The sequence below is a fragment of the Dermacentor albipictus genome, chromosome 4, assembly GCF_038994185.2.
Source record: "Dermacentor albipictus isolate Rhodes 1998 colony chromosome 4, USDA_Dalb.pri_finalv2, whole genome shotgun sequence".
Lineage (NCBI taxonomy): Eukaryota > Metazoa > Arthropoda > Arachnida > Ixodida > Ixodidae > Dermacentor > Dermacentor albipictus.
This window is the reverse complement of record NC_091824.1, coordinates 78152456-78169259: the sequence shown is the minus strand read 5'-3', so window position 1 is coordinate 78169259 and position 16804 is coordinate 78152456. Positions and strand designations below refer to the sequence as shown.

At 44.9% G+C, this 16804-nt stretch overlaps 1 protein-coding gene and 1 long non-coding RNA gene across 3 annotated transcripts in view; one reads left to right on the top strand and one right to left on the bottom strand.

The window, feature by feature from the left end:
• LOC135916437 (glycine receptor subunit beta-type 4-like) overlaps positions 1-5635 on the top strand; it is a 28610-nt gene extending 22975 nt beyond the window's left edge. Inside the window, exons 6-8 of the mRNA XM_065449790.1 lie at positions 1834-1968; positions 2628-3001; positions 5069-5635. Coding sequence (XP_065305862.1) covers positions 1834-1968; positions 2628-3001; positions 5069-5278 — 719 coding nt within the window. The 3' untranslated portion in view covers positions 5279-5635. The remainder of the gene's footprint in view (positions 1-1833; positions 1969-2627; positions 3002-5068) is intronic.
• The window catches only part of LOC139059162 (uncharacterized), a 477146-nt gene that overhangs the window by 414790 nt on the left and 45552 nt on the right, over positions 1-16804 (bottom strand). The window lies entirely within an intron of this gene.

Below are 16804 nucleotides of genomic sequence, written 5' to 3'. Positions count from 1 at the left end.
CCAGAAGAGTTGTCCAGAAACTTTGCACAATGCCTTGCTTGCAGCCTCTGTCTTCATTGGTGCCTTTGCTTGCCTACTCCGGCACCTCGCTTCAGCCTAGGCGGTTCGAACTGTGAGGTCGTGGCGTCTGTATCGCTTTGCTTCTGAGGTTCAAACCAATGGGTCACCTCGCTTGTGTCGCCATGCTGCTGTTTCCATGGCACGTAAGGCAGGACTGTTTTTGTGGGCTAAGCATTTCCGTCCCCAATGTCGAGTTTGCTGGTGCGCTTAAAGGTACGCTAAAGCAAACAGCTAAATTTATTTAGACGAATAAAGGGTTCTTTGAAAACTCTGTTGACGTTAACTTCTATATAATATTTATTATTAGAAGAAAAATGAAAGACGAAGTTTCAGTGTTCTTTCTTAATTTTATGCCGAATACACAATGCCGGAACGCCACTGTGGCGTCACGGTGTTCAATGTATCTTCTTTATTTACGCCGCGTTGGCTGAGCAAATGTTTCCGAAACTTGCCGTGTTCGATCTTTCGGTACCTTTAAAACACCACTGAACTAGGCCCTACAAGACGCCGTCAAGGTCTATGACGTCACAGCGATCTGGTGCGGGAACTTCAAAGAGGTGTTGCCACTTGCCTTTTGTTATTGCGCTTCTTTTTCTTATGAAGCGTCTCGTCGTGGTAAGAGCGGTGCTTTTGATATTTTAGAAGATCAATTTATCGATACAGAAGAAAACTTTTTTTTTCTTTAGTGTCCCTGTAAGGGTCGGAGGGTCCTGCTTTCACCATGGCATTCTAAGAAACTGTGTCCGCAATCAGTTGGTTCGTTGACGGGTTCTTAACATTCCTGCCTTCCTTACATCCCTCCCTCTCTCTCTTTTCTTTTTGAATGGCCTACACCCAAAACGGGGGAATAGTTTCCGCCTCCTGTGATGCCCAGAGGGCAAGCCATCAGGTGGTGCTCAAGGGAAGTGTACTTTGCGTCACCGTGACCGAAATGTCCTCTCTAAGTTGTGGAAACACACGCTTCAATCAGTGGATCAAGGCGACTTCTGGCATGTTGACAAGGTACCTTCCGAAAGCTTGTGAAAGTGCTGTCACCTCAAGGTACCTTCCGGAGGCGGACGCTCTGGCAAAGGCAGCACCTCATTCCAATGCACCCACCTGCACCGTTGTAATAACCTTTGACGCCAGGCACAGGTTGCAGCGGCACCTCCATCCGGACCAGCAAGTCACCAGCGGTCAACCCCCATCCCCTTCTTGCCTCACAAGGAAAGAACAGTCGCTTCTCTGGATCGGCGGTTCCAAAACGGCATCGCGGGAGTGTATCAGGGGCCTGTCAGTATGCCTGGACTCTATGCCATGTGCCACGGCAGAGACAACTCAGCACCTCCTCTGCTACTGCCCCGATTATTCAAAGGAGAGGGCTCTTCTGTTCACATCGTTTTGACATCTGGGTATTCCTGCGGTCTTGGCGTCGCAACTTCTGTTCCCCGACCGACACCGCAGGTCTGCCTTCAAGCAACTGCTTAGGTGCCTGGGGGACACGAAGCTGGTGTCTGAGCTGTAAACGCGCCGCCAGCCTGCTGCTGTCAGCTACGTGTGCTGCGTCGGCGACGATAGTATTCCTCTGTTATCTATCCTCTTTATGTACCCCTCACCTTTCTCAAAGCGCTGAGACTTTCTACCTAATATGACTGGAGAAAAGGCCGCCTCCTAATCTCTACGATCTCTCTATCTCTCTCTCAAACTAAGCAACCCCCGTGTGCAAAACAAATTGTGGCATATGCTGAATAAGTAACCATATCAATACAAGGTGCACTTTCTTTTTCTTTCCAGATGCACAAAGAAACGATCAAACAAGAATTTCTTGGGCACGCGACAAGCCCATTTCTCTGGAGTTTGAGATACAAATGGAGGAATTCGATCTGGTTGGCTTCTACACGGGGGAATTCATTGAGCGGCGACAGATAGGTAAGTATACTTCCATCGACAGTGGACCGCGTGCACCACATCTTGTTCTTTTAATTAAAGCGCGCTGGACAGTTTGTAGCCAAACTAACGAAAGCTCAAGAACAATTCCTTCATCAATTCATTCATTTACATTTCTTCAACGCCGTCGCAAGCAAGGCAGATAGCTGAACAAATAAATATGCCAAGCAAGACAAATTTAAACTACACTGCTTCTCTACAGGAACGGTACGAAAGCGAAGGCTCTTACCTACAGTTAGCCGGTACCAAATGAGCCATCGAAATGATTTGCAGAAGACAATCGTCGTAGCAACCGAAGACCGACTGCGGAATCGAACCTGTCTTTTATAGCACAGCCACCCAACGCTTCAACAGTTAAGCCACAATCGTATGCACGCTTCTCCTGCACCAAAATCGCTGTCTGAAATATCTGGCGCGTGCGTCAGGCGACAGTTTCTCGCATTCTTCGCTCCTTTCTCACTACTTGTGACAGCTAGCGCTTTGAGAGGCTGTATTAGATTGCACTGCCTTCGGGATCGGCCCACGCTTTTAGCTCAAACGACCATATACCTTCAAAGCGGGTAAAGTTCGCCTACGTAGTTATCGCATCAAAAAGTATGCTGGATCCACCGTGAATTTTTCAATTTTTTTTCATTGCGCAGGCACATTCAGCACCCTGAACGTTACGTTCCTTCTGCACCGCCGAATCGAGTTCCACCTGATACAGAGCTACTTCCCCACCTGCCTGGCTGTGTTCATCTCGTGGGTGCCCTTCTACATCACCATGCAGCTGCCGCAGATACGCGTGTTGATTGGCTGCACCACGTTGCTGACCGTGGTCTCAATCATGTCGTCAGTCCGCACAGTCGCTCCTCGGGTCACGTACGTGAAGGCTATCGATGTGTGGGCCACCCTGTGCATCATCTTCATCTTTGCCGAGCTGGCAGAGACCACCCTCGTCAACTATCTCATACGCATGAAACTCAGACCTCACGTCATGCGAAGAGTGGACTTCGGCATCGCCAACCTTCTGCACGTCAGTACGACTCCCTGAGCATTCGGCGATGAATCTGTTAACCGTTTCCTTACCACGCGGCAACAAAAGTTGCCCTAAGCGTAGGCATGTTACTGTATAAATATTATATGCCTTGTAGGCTCGGTGTCATGGTACGGGATACTCTCGTGCTTAAAAGAAAAAAATAACTGTAATATGTCTTTATGTATTTAGATAGAAAATGAGCCAGAAATTGGCATTTTTACTGGTATTATCGTGGGCAACGAAGTTACGGAAACAGCTCGGACGTTCGGTTCAGTTCAGTTTATTTCCTTGTTATACAACAAAGAGAAGCAAGAGCCAATACTCGTGTGACCTGACAGTGGCTCTCACTCGCATTGATTTTTGGCATACCGGTAAATTGTACATTTGATACAGGCATCCTTATATGCACTGTACGCACATGTGGTGACGTACTTTCCTCATACGCACCGCGCACAAAAAAAAAATCAATCACCTGAATTACACATCTTTCAAATTTGTAATGCTACACAAAACGACACATACATTTAAATCCTTTACTTTTCTCTGCCAGGATTATAATAAAGGGCCATATTTACCTGTACGAAATATCACAAATTGACAAAGGAGATTTTATGTAATGTTTGAACTGAGGTGCATAAAAATCAATTTCTTGCTCAACAACATTTAATAGTCGAGGTATTTGATAGTGAAGGTCTTGACGTCCATGATATGTACGGGTGAAAGGCGTTCTCGTTTGTTTAGATCATGGATAACTTAATGGAGAAGTGGGTGCGTTAACGATGTGATGTCTATTGCTTTCTATATGTAAAACTAATCCATAAGGATACGTCTGGCTGGCTCGGATCAATGAGTGATTGCCGAAGAGGTTGTATGTCAGTAGGTTTCGCGGCCTACCATGATAGTTTTCAAATATTCGTATAACCCTTTTCTGTAGAAGTACCAATTTTCGCAATCTTTTGCAGCCGTTGTTTCCCAAATTAACACAGTAAGTAAGCTTAGAGCAGCAAATGACGTAGCAGATTGCTTTCTTTAGCCGTTGTGGAACAAGATCACTAATCCTATACATACAACCTACTACTCTACTAACTTTATCGGTTAGCCTATTCAGATGAGTGTCCCAAGTGAGCTTGTCACGAAACAGATCCCCAAGAATTTTTGTGTTCTTACTTGTTCTTGACACTTCCTTAGAAACTTGAGAAAAAACGCTTATATTCCTATGCAATTGCGTGTTTGCAGGTTTGAATATTACATACTCCATTTTATTAAACCTAATTGCAATTTGTTGAAGCATAACCAGTAAAATTGTAAATTTAAGTACTCGTAATTGCTTTCTCGGGGTATTGCATGGAAGCCTTCGTAAAGAAAAAGAAAGATTACGTTAATATAAAGATCTACGCCCTGCCTCCCAATTTGGTTTAAATTTCATTTTAGCTGTGCTGTATATATTCATAAGTGTGCACAACCCGATTAGGCGCATTAGCTCATTAACTATGACGTTGTGCTGCTAGGATCACGGGTTCGATTCCGGCCGCGGCAGCCGCATTCCGATGGGCGCAGAATACGGGTAACATGCAATGGGTGCAGGTTAAGGAGCCACCGGCGGTCAAAATTAATCTGGAGTCCCCCTCGGTAGCGCGTCTCATAATAAGATTTTGGCACGTGCTTTGCCACGCAAACCCCAGCATCTGTATTTTAATTTAGATGTGCGCAATGTTCTCCTTCGCTGTGGTTCCTTTCGCGTTGTGCTTTACCAATGTGCATGTTCAGTAGCCGAGAAGGTCATGCTAGCGCCTCCTTAAGACAACTTTTTTCCTTCTTGCATATGGCGCTTATGACGCGCCGTGTAGCCCGAGTTCCTCTTCTGCTTTTTGCCCCAAAATCGGCAACGTTCGCCAATAAAGTGCAGGAAACAACGAATGATCAGCGATAGTTTATCGCGCAGGAACGAGCCTCGTTAAAAAGTATTGCTGAATCTGATTGTCCGGCGGTGACGATGTATTAGCGTGAGACAATATCGCAGATGCCTAACTGTACTGTTCAATCGCCACCTTGCGTCGCACGCAGTATGCTCGGCACGGCTACCCGACGGACGACTTCCTGCTGAAACTGGACGCTCAGAGCAAGCTGGAGCTGCACCGGAACCAGAAGAGGGCCGAGGCCATCGACAGAGCCAGCCGTTACATGTTTCCGCTCTGTTTCGCATTCTTGAACCTCGTGTACTGGTTGTATTATACAGACCAGCGATACGAGCGCTTCTACATCAGTGCCAAGTAACGGCATGCTGATAACCACGTATATCTAAGCGCGGCAGCAAGCTAATGTAGTGGTATGTGTGGTTATTATACAATAATAGTTTAGGAAAATCATGGATAATCGTATTTAAAATGTCAAGTAGCTGTGAAACATGTATAGCGTATTCAACTGAATCTTGCGATGCTACTCTGTCCTTGAACAGCACCGAATTTTGTATCCGCGCATAGTTCAGTTAATGCGGTTGAACCAGATTAAAACACACTTTTTTCATTATCAACGACAACAACAGTGTACTGGCAGTGCAATCAACACCAAGTAGGTGACATCTACGGCCACAGACGGGGTCTGTAAGTTGTTTAATGGAGGTAATAAAAATTATTCCTAGGCATCTGTCTTACGCTTCTTCCGTCCTATGGTATCGAGTGCATGACCGCGGTTGCAGAATTTCCTTTTGTAACAAGTATATGTACGTTGTTAATGGCTAGCAGAGATGTGGCACAGCTACCACACAAGAACACAAGTTCAGCCTTTATGAGCAGAACAGAGACCGCTTGACTCGACAAGCAACAGCGCCGACACGACACGAGGCGCTCTACATGCATAGCAATATACGCACCATGCACTACATGGACGTACGCATCTCCCGAACCATCGGCACTGTGTAGTCGCCAGTTTAGCAAACGTAGTTGCACTTACTTGTACAAGTGCTAAATAAAGTTTTTTTCTTAAATAATATTCCAGCACCATGTCTAAACTATGTCTACACTATACAGGGTGTCCCAGCTAGCCTTATAGCCAGAGTTGAAAAATATGCCGATGCACTCTAAGGCGACGCGACCAAATGCATATTGCTGTCTATTGCATGGAGTAAGGCCCACTATGTTTTTTTTTAATCTGCTTAGTTGCAAAATTAGTCAAGAATAATTAACCAACTTCTGAAGCAATGCAGTAAGGCAAAAAAATTCCAATTAGAAAGTTGTAGAGCGCTTTGTAAAAAACGCTCGATTAAACAGTTTCTAACATTCTATTCATTAATTATTAGTGCTTTTCAGCTTACTGCGGATGCCTGCGAAATACGAAAAAAAATACCGAGGGACATGCCCGCTTGCGCGTGGTGATTCCAGTGCTCCCAAATATTTATCATACAAATGAACATAGCCTCCAGCAGGGTGTGCTGCCGCTTAAAAGGCTACAGGCAAGTGACGCATCCCTTGGTTGTGCGATTTACGCCATCGATGTGCTTCCTTCGCGGCGTTTCATGATAGCGATAAGCAGACGCGGCGGCAGCACATCCGGCTAAATGATGTGTTCGTTTGTACGCGGAGCGTTTTGGAGAGCTGAAACCACGGCGCCCGCCTTAGAGTGCATCGGCATATTTTTAAACTTTGGCTAAAGTTAGCTGGGACACCCAGTATATAAATATTCGTTATAGTGGGCTCTGTCAAAGCAAAAAGTCAACGAAAATTGTTCTTAAAGAGGTACCAGTACGATATTCCCGACAATTTATTTTTCGCTTTAAAGCGAGATCCTAGACCTTTGAGCCATACAAAAAATAGGGACAAGCCTTAAAGCACTGTTATTAGTTTAATACAATAGCTTTTCTACAGCCAATTTTGGCTTCCTTTCCCAAGAGGGTGCTGTGTCGTGAAGCCTCGACGCAGTATATATGTACGAGTAGCTGCATACGAGGCGACCGAGCGAGCCGGAGCAAATGGCAGAACGTCACAATGTCCCGCCCTCACGTGACCACATTCTGTGTCATGACGTCCCGACACAGTACCCTCCTGGGAAGCTAAAGCTAATATATTAAATTGTTAACAGCGCGCTTGGACTTGTCCATTTTTTCAGGATTAGAGGTCTAATACTTCCATTTATCGCAAAAACAAAATATCAGAAATATCATGTCACCACGCTACCATACATGCATTTAACAACAGAACGGCTTTGTCCTGGTCTTCGTCTACACGCTCTAGGTTCCCATTTGAGACTGCTTTATTTCCAAAAGAATAAAGAAATTATTCCACGTCATATTTTGCTGAATCGACTACATCTCGCCGCCATGTCATTTCTTCTAGTTAGTTTTTTTTCTGTTTTCGCGCTGAAAGGCACGAAAAGTTTAAACACTGCTCAGTGATTTCTGCGTCAGAGCATGTTATTCTTAGGCAACATGCATGTCTCGTTATAAAATTTGAGCTGTGAAGTTATTCTGACGCAGCACTCAGAGCGCAAGACAGCCGGCGATTCTTGTGCCAACCGGAGGGCAATGTGGACATGTAGTTGGTGAATTATGGTTTAGAATGAAATCGAGCACCCTTGTGAAACAATGTGGCGACATTTGGCTTGCCAGGCAATCACCCAGAGCTCACCGGTAGCGCAAATAACTCCAGCCGCCATGCGGGCCAATTATCGTGTTTGAATCGCTTCGCACTGTACATCTTAAGCTCTACGTACTCTTACAGGTAAATCAAACTTTTGCACAGTCAGGACATTTTATACGTCAATGTCAAATACTAGTATAATTAAGGCTCCAACAAAAAAGACGTAAAGAAGCGATAGAAAAGTAACTAAGTAATGGCGACATTTTATCGACAATACTATTGGCTATTGACTATTGACCTTTGTCTATTGTTGCGCGTAACATCGCGTTACTGCGTGATTTTTTCCTTTTTTTCTCTCTCTCTTCTTTCTCCTTTTATTTCCTTTACCCCTTTCCCCAGCACAGGGTAGCCAGCCGGTATTTACACTGGCTAACCTCCTTGTCTTTCCTTCCCTATTGTCTCTCTCTCTCTCTCTCTCTTATCGACAAGCAATTAATGTGAGCTTTAGGGACGAAGCGTCAGATACAAATCAAATACTCATTACGTTTTTTTTTTATGCACACCCTATAGATGGCGCCAGAGCTCACGAATCACGAACGGAAAGGCGAATGTAATGCTGAGTTTACTTTCGATCGACGCCGAGAGAGGAGCACTGCCGGCTAATTTTACAATCGTGCTCGCTCCCTATTCGTAGCTGCCCCGTTTGCCGCGCAAAAGGTGTTTGGGCCGCTTGGGTAAAGAAATGACCTCCCTACATGGTGGCGCCCGACACTGCTCTGCGCCACTCGAGCCCACTGCACTCGCATAGATGGCTAATTGGTACTCCCGAGTATGGCTCAATATCCCGCTCTCGCGCTTCCTATGGAGAAAGACACGTTCCGCCGATATCAAAGGGGTTCAATATCCCCGCGTCAAAACTGCCCGAGTCTCTCCACGTGATTTCTGGACCCATATCTGCAACAAAATGCGCACTTGTAGGCCTTGTAAATTTTGATGAGTACCAGTTTGAGTTTGATAAATTATGCCTGTTATGAATAGCGAGTTTTCTCAAACACGACCGTTCCTGCTCAGATAGACGAATGCGCTGCCGAGCTATACGCCTTTGTGAAGGCTACATTCAGCTCCGATTACGTTATGCGTAGCGTGAAAATGGCGTCATCGCGCGCCGAGCATGCATTGTAGAATAATCGCTTCTTTCCTCTAAACAACGATACCAAAGTAAAGCACATGACATTCATTAATGCATTAGAAAGCTTACATGCTTAGCTTATGATACAGCTAGGGGGGGTCTATTGGCTTAATCTTGCAACCATGCTGGCCTCCTATTCGTAGTGGGCCCGCCGTGGTCAAAGGTGGCGGTCGCGAATTGGCATCTCTCATTCTTGCTGCTCGAGTCTCTTCATGCTATTAGTCAAACCTGCGTGGCGAACATGGGGTTTCCTTAACCAAGCAAACATGGAATTTCTGCAAAAAATTGTACATTAGTAGGCATCATAACTCCTGATGAGCGCAGGTTTCAGTTTGATGGATTTCACCTACTACTACTGAGCGAAATCTTTCAAATGCGACCACGCCCGCTCGAATCGACAGAAATGCTGCTGAGCTATGCCTCTTTGAACGTCGAGTTAGAGGCTAAATGTAGCCACGATCGCATCGTGCGCGGTTCGACAGCGATGCCATCTATCGAAAGAGACACCTGCATGATCTAGCAATGACTTTTTTTCCTATACACAGCGATATCAAGGTTAGGTGCTTGGGCCACCACCTCTGGCCAACTTTAAGGACGTTTCACGTCAAGGAAAGGTCAATACATGCAAGAACAAGAAGCAGAAGAAATTGACGTATATTTTCGCAAAAGCACCGCTGCGTTGAAAAGAAGAAACCATCGCGCGTTCGCGGCTGCGGTACTGTCTTGTGATTCTGCAGAATAATAAAATCCAATAATTAAGAATCTGTTTTTTTACACGTTGGTGCTAAAAGTGCAAATTACAGCATTCATCAGCTGGCTCGATGTGCGATGTACGACCTGCCCTGCTTTCTCGCTTGTCCTCCGATGCCCTGGTGAGCACAAGAATAAAGCCTCTATTACCGAAAAAAAAAAGAATTTTTTTTCGTTCATCAGGTGCCGATGAGTGTTGTACGCCGGGTGTCCGTGAATGCCGATCATTCGACAGCTGATCTAGATACGTGTACGAAGCACTGTATGTATGAATTAATTGAATTGACTTCACTGCTTGAAAGTCTCAAACACGCGTATATTCGTATAAGCACTTTTGCTCAAGAACGCTTCGGGCTCAAATGTTCACTTGTTACACGTGCATTGCGTTCAGTGCTGCTACTAGTGAACGAACGGGAAGGAGGCAGCGATCCGGCCCGTGGCGTCGCCGTTGTGTATAAAACAATGCAATCAGGTCAGTGTCAGGCACTCAACGTGGCTAGCCGTTAGAACGCGCGCTGACTGAGTTCAGGAGACAGCTATAGGTGACCATGTTCTCCTTCAAGCGTCAGCAAATTAGGACTCTGCTCCTAACATTTCAGGTCTCGTTCATCCATTCTTCCGGATGCCACGCTCACAGGTAACTCCCATTTTCTCTCGCATTACAGGAATCAGTTAGCGCTTCAAGCTTGCCCGTTTCGGCATGCGTTTTTAAGAATTACCTCTCACTGAACTAGGCTGTGCAATGAACAGAAGGAACATTGCAGCGGTACTTCGACATGCTTGTAAGAAGCCTCGCAAGTAAGAATTTTGACAGGTGTTTTACTAGCACCACTATATTAAATGACGCAAAAGTTGCGGGTTGTCTGAGATATAATAAACAGCTTGCTTAGTTATGCACAATGTGTGATAGAGAAGATATCCGCAAAAAAAAAAAATACGGAGTTCGCTTTCTTTAGCAATTTAGTTGTTGCTGTTGTTTTTGTTGTTGTTTTTTATTCTGACGAGTATAGTTGATGGCTCCTAACGGAGAGTTATTACCAAAAACTTTAAAAAGTGCGGATTAGCTGATTGAGAGCTCTTTCTTGATTCGGGGGGTTGCGGTGGAACGTCCTTAGCTGGCGGAACGATTCGTCTGGTTAATACCGATAACGAACCGGACTCTGGTCTGTTAAGTAATTGCGGGGTTCCCAGCACCTTACAGCCTTCTCAAAGGGGCAAGTGGCTCCTAGCCGCACAAAACAGAGCAATAACAGGTATGCGATGCCCTTAGTTTGCCCGGGGCCGCACGCACGCTACACTGAAGGAAGCAGCGTGTCTTCATCCCCGTCTGAAAAGACTGGGTAAACCATGGAACTTGAATTGGGTTAGAGACTTGCGACTGTTTCCCTTGATCGAGGAGTTCCCAGTAAGCGCTAGTCACGAGCTCGATTTGATATCGTTCTTGCCCACTGTACACACCACCCGTCGCTACTACCGATTGAATTATTTAGCGAGGTCTTCGGACCGATGTCCGGCGCGGCTTTTCAGTTGCACGGGTCTGTTGGAAAGATGCCAAAACTTTATCGTTTAGCGGAAGTAGAAGTCCTAACGTGGTCCATCGCAAACAGCGGTCTCCGGTAAGTCAACAGAGTCATCGACTTAAAAAGCTACCTCTGATACTTATTATATGCCAGTATGTGCTCAAACGTGACGCCATGTTAGAATCATCAAATCTGCCAAAAAAAAAATTCCCCCGTTTTGCTTGCAGTGACTTTTTTGGTCGAGGTATGCGTGACGCCAGCTTCGAACTATCCCGGAAGATAGCCGTTCTTGATGACGTTCTGGGTCGCTACGACAAAAGAGCGTGGCCAACGTACAAAACAGGTAAACTGCGGTACAACAGGCGTATCATAAGTATGGCGTTCGCCTAATTATGCCTTCTTTATTGTGTGAAAGACGACTCCACATAACCTGTAATTTTTGTTCACAGGGCAACCGACGAACGTGTCCGTCAACCTCATCGTTTACGAGTTGGGTCCCCTGAACGAAAAAGACATGGTTCGTCGCATTCCTCCAAAAGCGCGTACCGCAACAGTGTGAACTATTCGCTATTTGCGCGATTCGTTTTTGTCAAAGCGCGCTGATTTTAGGAAGTGAACTGTCGTCAACTTGACTTTTTTTTCTTTGTCGCTCAATGGCGACTTTGACGACGACATAAGCAAACGACGCAACATAAGATGTTCCAATTCTTCAATGCGCCTTTCCATGACTCGCGCTTCGGCAATTATAGAAATTTATATTGTTCTATATAAATACATTTCCTTACTATATTACGCCCTATTTCGCTTTGAGTTTCCTTTTAATAATTTTTAGCCGATTCGCAAGGAAACAACTTGCCGGTAATAGCAGAGTTCCAGCTTTTTTTTTTATCCAAATATTTACAAGTAGAAATGACAGTATTGCGTATGTTATAGCCTTTTCCCGTATCATTGGGGCAGTAAAGGGCAACATGACTTTTCTTTCGTCCTCGTGACAATAGGACTTCCGGGTGGACATGGATCTGCAAGAATCTTGGACCGACGACCGCCTGGCGCTAACAGAACTGGGCGTCAATTACTCCTTCATCACGAACGAAGGCAGCCTCATCGGGAGCGTATGGAAGCCGGACATATTTTTCGTGAACGCCAAGGACGCCACTACGCACGACATCACCGTTCCAAACCAGTTGCTACAGATCCTACCAGATGGCGCCATCCTGTTCAGCATAAGGCAGGGCGTTTTTTTTTCTTTTTTCATTGTTTAACCTAGGTAGGATATTAGGCAGTATAGTAGCAAGAGCTTGGTGGCGCAACCCACCGCCCCATTCCAAAGGGGACGCTCATAATATCCATCCATCCATAAGGTGTGCGACCAGCTGGGTTACGCTGGGACGGCTAGCGATTCAGCGTAGGACGAAAACTGACTGATTTGCCGTGCGAGTACGCCCTTGCTCTAATGCGTCAAACTGCTTCCGCCATGACACAGCAGCGCGAACCACCATACAATACAGGAGATAACCATAAATCTCGGTAGGGTTAGTTCGTATTGCAGGGGACTTCGTTTATTTTATATTGCTGCATACTCAGATTAGAAAGAAGATCCCCAATGTCCACACTTAACATGCTTCATACACAATCACGCATTGAGCGCGTATACATGACCCATGGAGGTGCCTGAGCCTAGCGCGCAACGGAGGTACGCACCTGAACCGTCCTGAGATACACTGAGATATAATGAAATACAATGAGATACAGTAAGGTAATTCAATCAGTTTCGATGCTGCGTGTTAGTGTTTGTTTAGTGTATGTCGTGCGCCTGGGGGACGTGTAGTGCGGTTACCATTTCGTTCCTCATCGTTACCACACGTAGAAGCACGCTAGGCGTGCAGCTAAGAAAGCCTCCTTTAGAATATTTAAAAGGCTCTCTCTCTCTCTCTCCATATATATATATATATATATATATATATATATATATATATATATATATATATATATATATATATATATATGTGTGTGTGTGTGTGTATATATATATATATATATATATATATATATATATATATATATATATATATATATATATATATATATATATATATCAAATACCGTCCATAAAATTATATTCTATAATTATCACCCTAAATAGACGATATATGTTGCGTAGGCTGCCTCTCCGTAAACTGTACGTGTTGCCTCATGTCGTGGGCGCCAACTACTGCGCCGCTGCCCTGACGCAAGGGGAAAAAAATACGAATAAAGTTGGAGGCACACAGAAAGCAGCTTAAGTGAAGTTCGAGCTGACCAGTTCAATAATACTCACACGACTTTAATGAATAAGCTTTTATCTGATTCCACCCTCGAACAAGGAATTTGCGATTAGTAATAGAAAGATAAAGAACTCACATATATATAATCGTTCTATTGCTGAGCAGCACTAATGCGATAGCATTATGGGCATCCTCTTATTCGATAGTTGTCCACCGACATCGACTTCTTCCTCTCACATGTTGACTCGGAAACTGTGCGATCTTATGGTACTGATTTTCTTTATTTCTGGTGCATCGTTACATACAGGTGTCCCACATAGCTTGTGCAAAAATTCAAAAATACGCGTGTGCCACTTCGCTGTACAGGAACAAGCTAACGTTGTTTGCCGTCGCTTGAAGCAAATCAGGCTATTCTTTTGTATCTCGCCTCATTGCATCATTTATCATTATTAATAAACTAACTTCTCAAATATTATCATCTGAGAAAAATTGTGAATCGGAAAATTGTAGGCCATGATGAAAAATTTCCTATCCATCTTTCTGTTGCTCAATACGTCGCGCGTGTAGAGCAACAGAAAGATGGATCAGAAAAAGCCATTACACGACACATGCATGATCGCGTAGCGGCTTCTTTCCTCTACACAAGTGATACGAAAGAAAGGCGCGTGACCTTTATTCGCGCATCAGAATGCTTACATGCTTAACTTATGACACAGCGAGTGCGGGTCCTAAGGTCTAATCTTATTTTCATTCCCGCTCCCAATTTGTAAAGTACCCGGCGCGGTCAAAGACGGTGATCGCAAATTCGCGTCCCTCTGTGTTGCTGCCCGAGTTTCTTTATGCTATATCTGGACCCTACGTGTCGAATGCAGGGGCGCCATAACCGAACAATAGCCTGAAATATCCTCCCGCAAAACTGCACACTTGTATAGGCCCTATAAAGGAAACCGGAAAAATCGCACAGTAACGCGATACTACGCGATTCCCTTTACCACTTTTCCCAGCATAGGGTAGGCAGCAGGTTGTGACACTGGCTAACTTCCCTGTCTTTCCTCCCCTATCTCCCCCACCCTGTACGCCCTACAACTCCTGCTAAGCATGAGCATGAGTTTTATGGATTATGCCTACAATGACTCAGTGAGCTCTCTCAAACGCGACCACTCCTGCTCGGATCGGCAAACGTACTGCTGAGTTTGTTTACTTTCCAGCGACTATAGGGGCGCGGAGAACGTTTCAACATGGCGGGGATAGAGGTGATGGAGCCGACACGAAAGCGTGCGCGTCTCCAGGTGCAGGTGGCTCACGGGCCTCTAGTATCTCTAAGCGCGATCTTTGACCTTGCTAAGGAAACGCAGAGATGTGTTGTAGAAGGAGAGGCTGCGTTTAACGCTGGCCATATTATATGCTGTGGAATGCGAGCGACGACAAGCGCGGCTGTCGAGGTCGAGTCACTATGCCTGCAGACAAGCGCCGTGAGAGGCCCCCCGCATACTATAAAAGTTCAAGTCTGCAATGAAACCGGTGCCGTAAAGGTCAGTATTTCTCCTTACGTTTTTTAAGCTATACGTGATGCACGAGAATTGGCACCAAGCAGTTAATTGGTAGCGCTCGGATGTAAACAAAGCGCAGTGCCCTGCATGCCGCTGCATAAAATAAACGTTGTGTGCATTGATGACGTTATGTGCATTCATGGCTCCCTGCAATGGCTTATTTGTGGAATGCCTGTTAAAAATGCCAGGTAACACGGAAACATTTCAGTAGTGCCGATTTAGAAGCTATGAGCGAGGAGACAATGAGGTGTGCCAGCGCGTCCCGTTTCCAGCATGATTAGCGTTTTCGCGTGCTGTACGGCGATTTCGCCAAAGTGCAACGCGTTAAATGCAATTTTTTTTTACTTACTTCTCGGGCTTAAACGCGCAACTTCGTCGTTCTAGTGTCATAAAAGCACCAATGTGTTGTTTTCGGCTTCCAGAATTCAATGTGCATGTGGGAGTCTACACGTTTACCCTGTAAATAATTAGCGCGGTTTTAAGGTCGTTTGCCTGCTTAACATTGGTTTGATTGTTTTCAGGGAGAATGCACGTGCAAGGCCGGTGTCTCTGGTCAATGCAAACATGTGTTTGCCACTTTGATATATTTGAACAGTTAAAGCTTTTTACATCATTTGTTTATTTATTTTCGTTAATTGGCTTGCCTGTAATGTGTACCAAGTGACAGTGAATGTGTTTGCCTTATGTCGAGCTAAGAGCCACATTGTAAAAGGCGAACATAGAAGTCAATGGCAATGATGCCTTTTCAACGCCATCTGGTGCTTGTTGTTGCACTCAGAACTGAGTTTCAAGAACGTGTTTCTACATAGCAATCGATTGAGTATGTGTTGCTTCAATCACTTCAGGTGGGCACAGGCTGTATTAATAACCACAGAATGCCCAGAAATGTTTTAAACGTTCTGGGCTCTTTTTTATTTGTTTACTGTAGGATTTTGATTCTGAATGCTGTAAAATATTGTTGATGTAACTTACTAACACGGAAACAAAGGATGAAACAAAATGGAACCAACGTACACAAGCGCTAACTCAAAACTGAAATGGTTCCCGTCTGTCTCATTTTTATTTCCGCACTACCAAGTTACATCATAGAATTCCAACTAGCCCCGTCGCAACACTGTTAGGAAACATTTTCTTCAATCATATGAAAGATGCAGAAAAAAGCCAAAACAGAGAGTATCTCAGCAAGGTATGTTTATTTTGATGTACAGGACAAGTGCCACTTCCCTGGATTCATTGTCATGCACGGATGTGCAACAACAGTGGGGACGTGCCAGTGCCGCCAACATCTACAAACCAAGGCCAATTAGTTTGTTTTGCCACGTCGAGCAGCTTCAACCAATACGTGTCCCTGAAGATGTTCAAGCCCTGATTAGGAAAGAACTTATTGACGCAGTACCACATTCTGCACTGGCAAAACACAAAACTCGTGCAAGAAAGTCAATCCCTTTCACCAGCAATTTGAACATATAGTCCGCGCCATCGACACAACTTTCACACAAGGTTGCTACTTGAGAGAGTACACAAAATTTTCATTTTTTGAATCAGTGCTAGATGGTGAAAAAACAGTACTGAAATGGTTTACTCTTGAACATCTCAATGATAATGAAAAGAGTTTCTATCTTCAAAATGTGTGCCTCTGCTATGCCAAAGCTAGGGAAATATGCCACGAGACAACTGATCAGTCATCCACTCTGTGGCACAGCGAAAGAAAAAGAAGAATTGCTGGAAGCATCTGCAGAGAACTTTACACGTTTGAAGAAAGAGGTACACGCAGTTGGGAAGCAAAGCTGGACAGGCTGTACTGCAGGGAGCCTCTCAAGGGAAATGAAGCCACAATGTATGGAAAAGACAACGAGCCTCTTGCACTTGAAGAGTACGGGAAGACTCATAACGAAAGCGTCAGCAAGCTGGGACTCGTCGTCATTCCAGATGTTCCTTGGCTTGGCTACAGCCCGG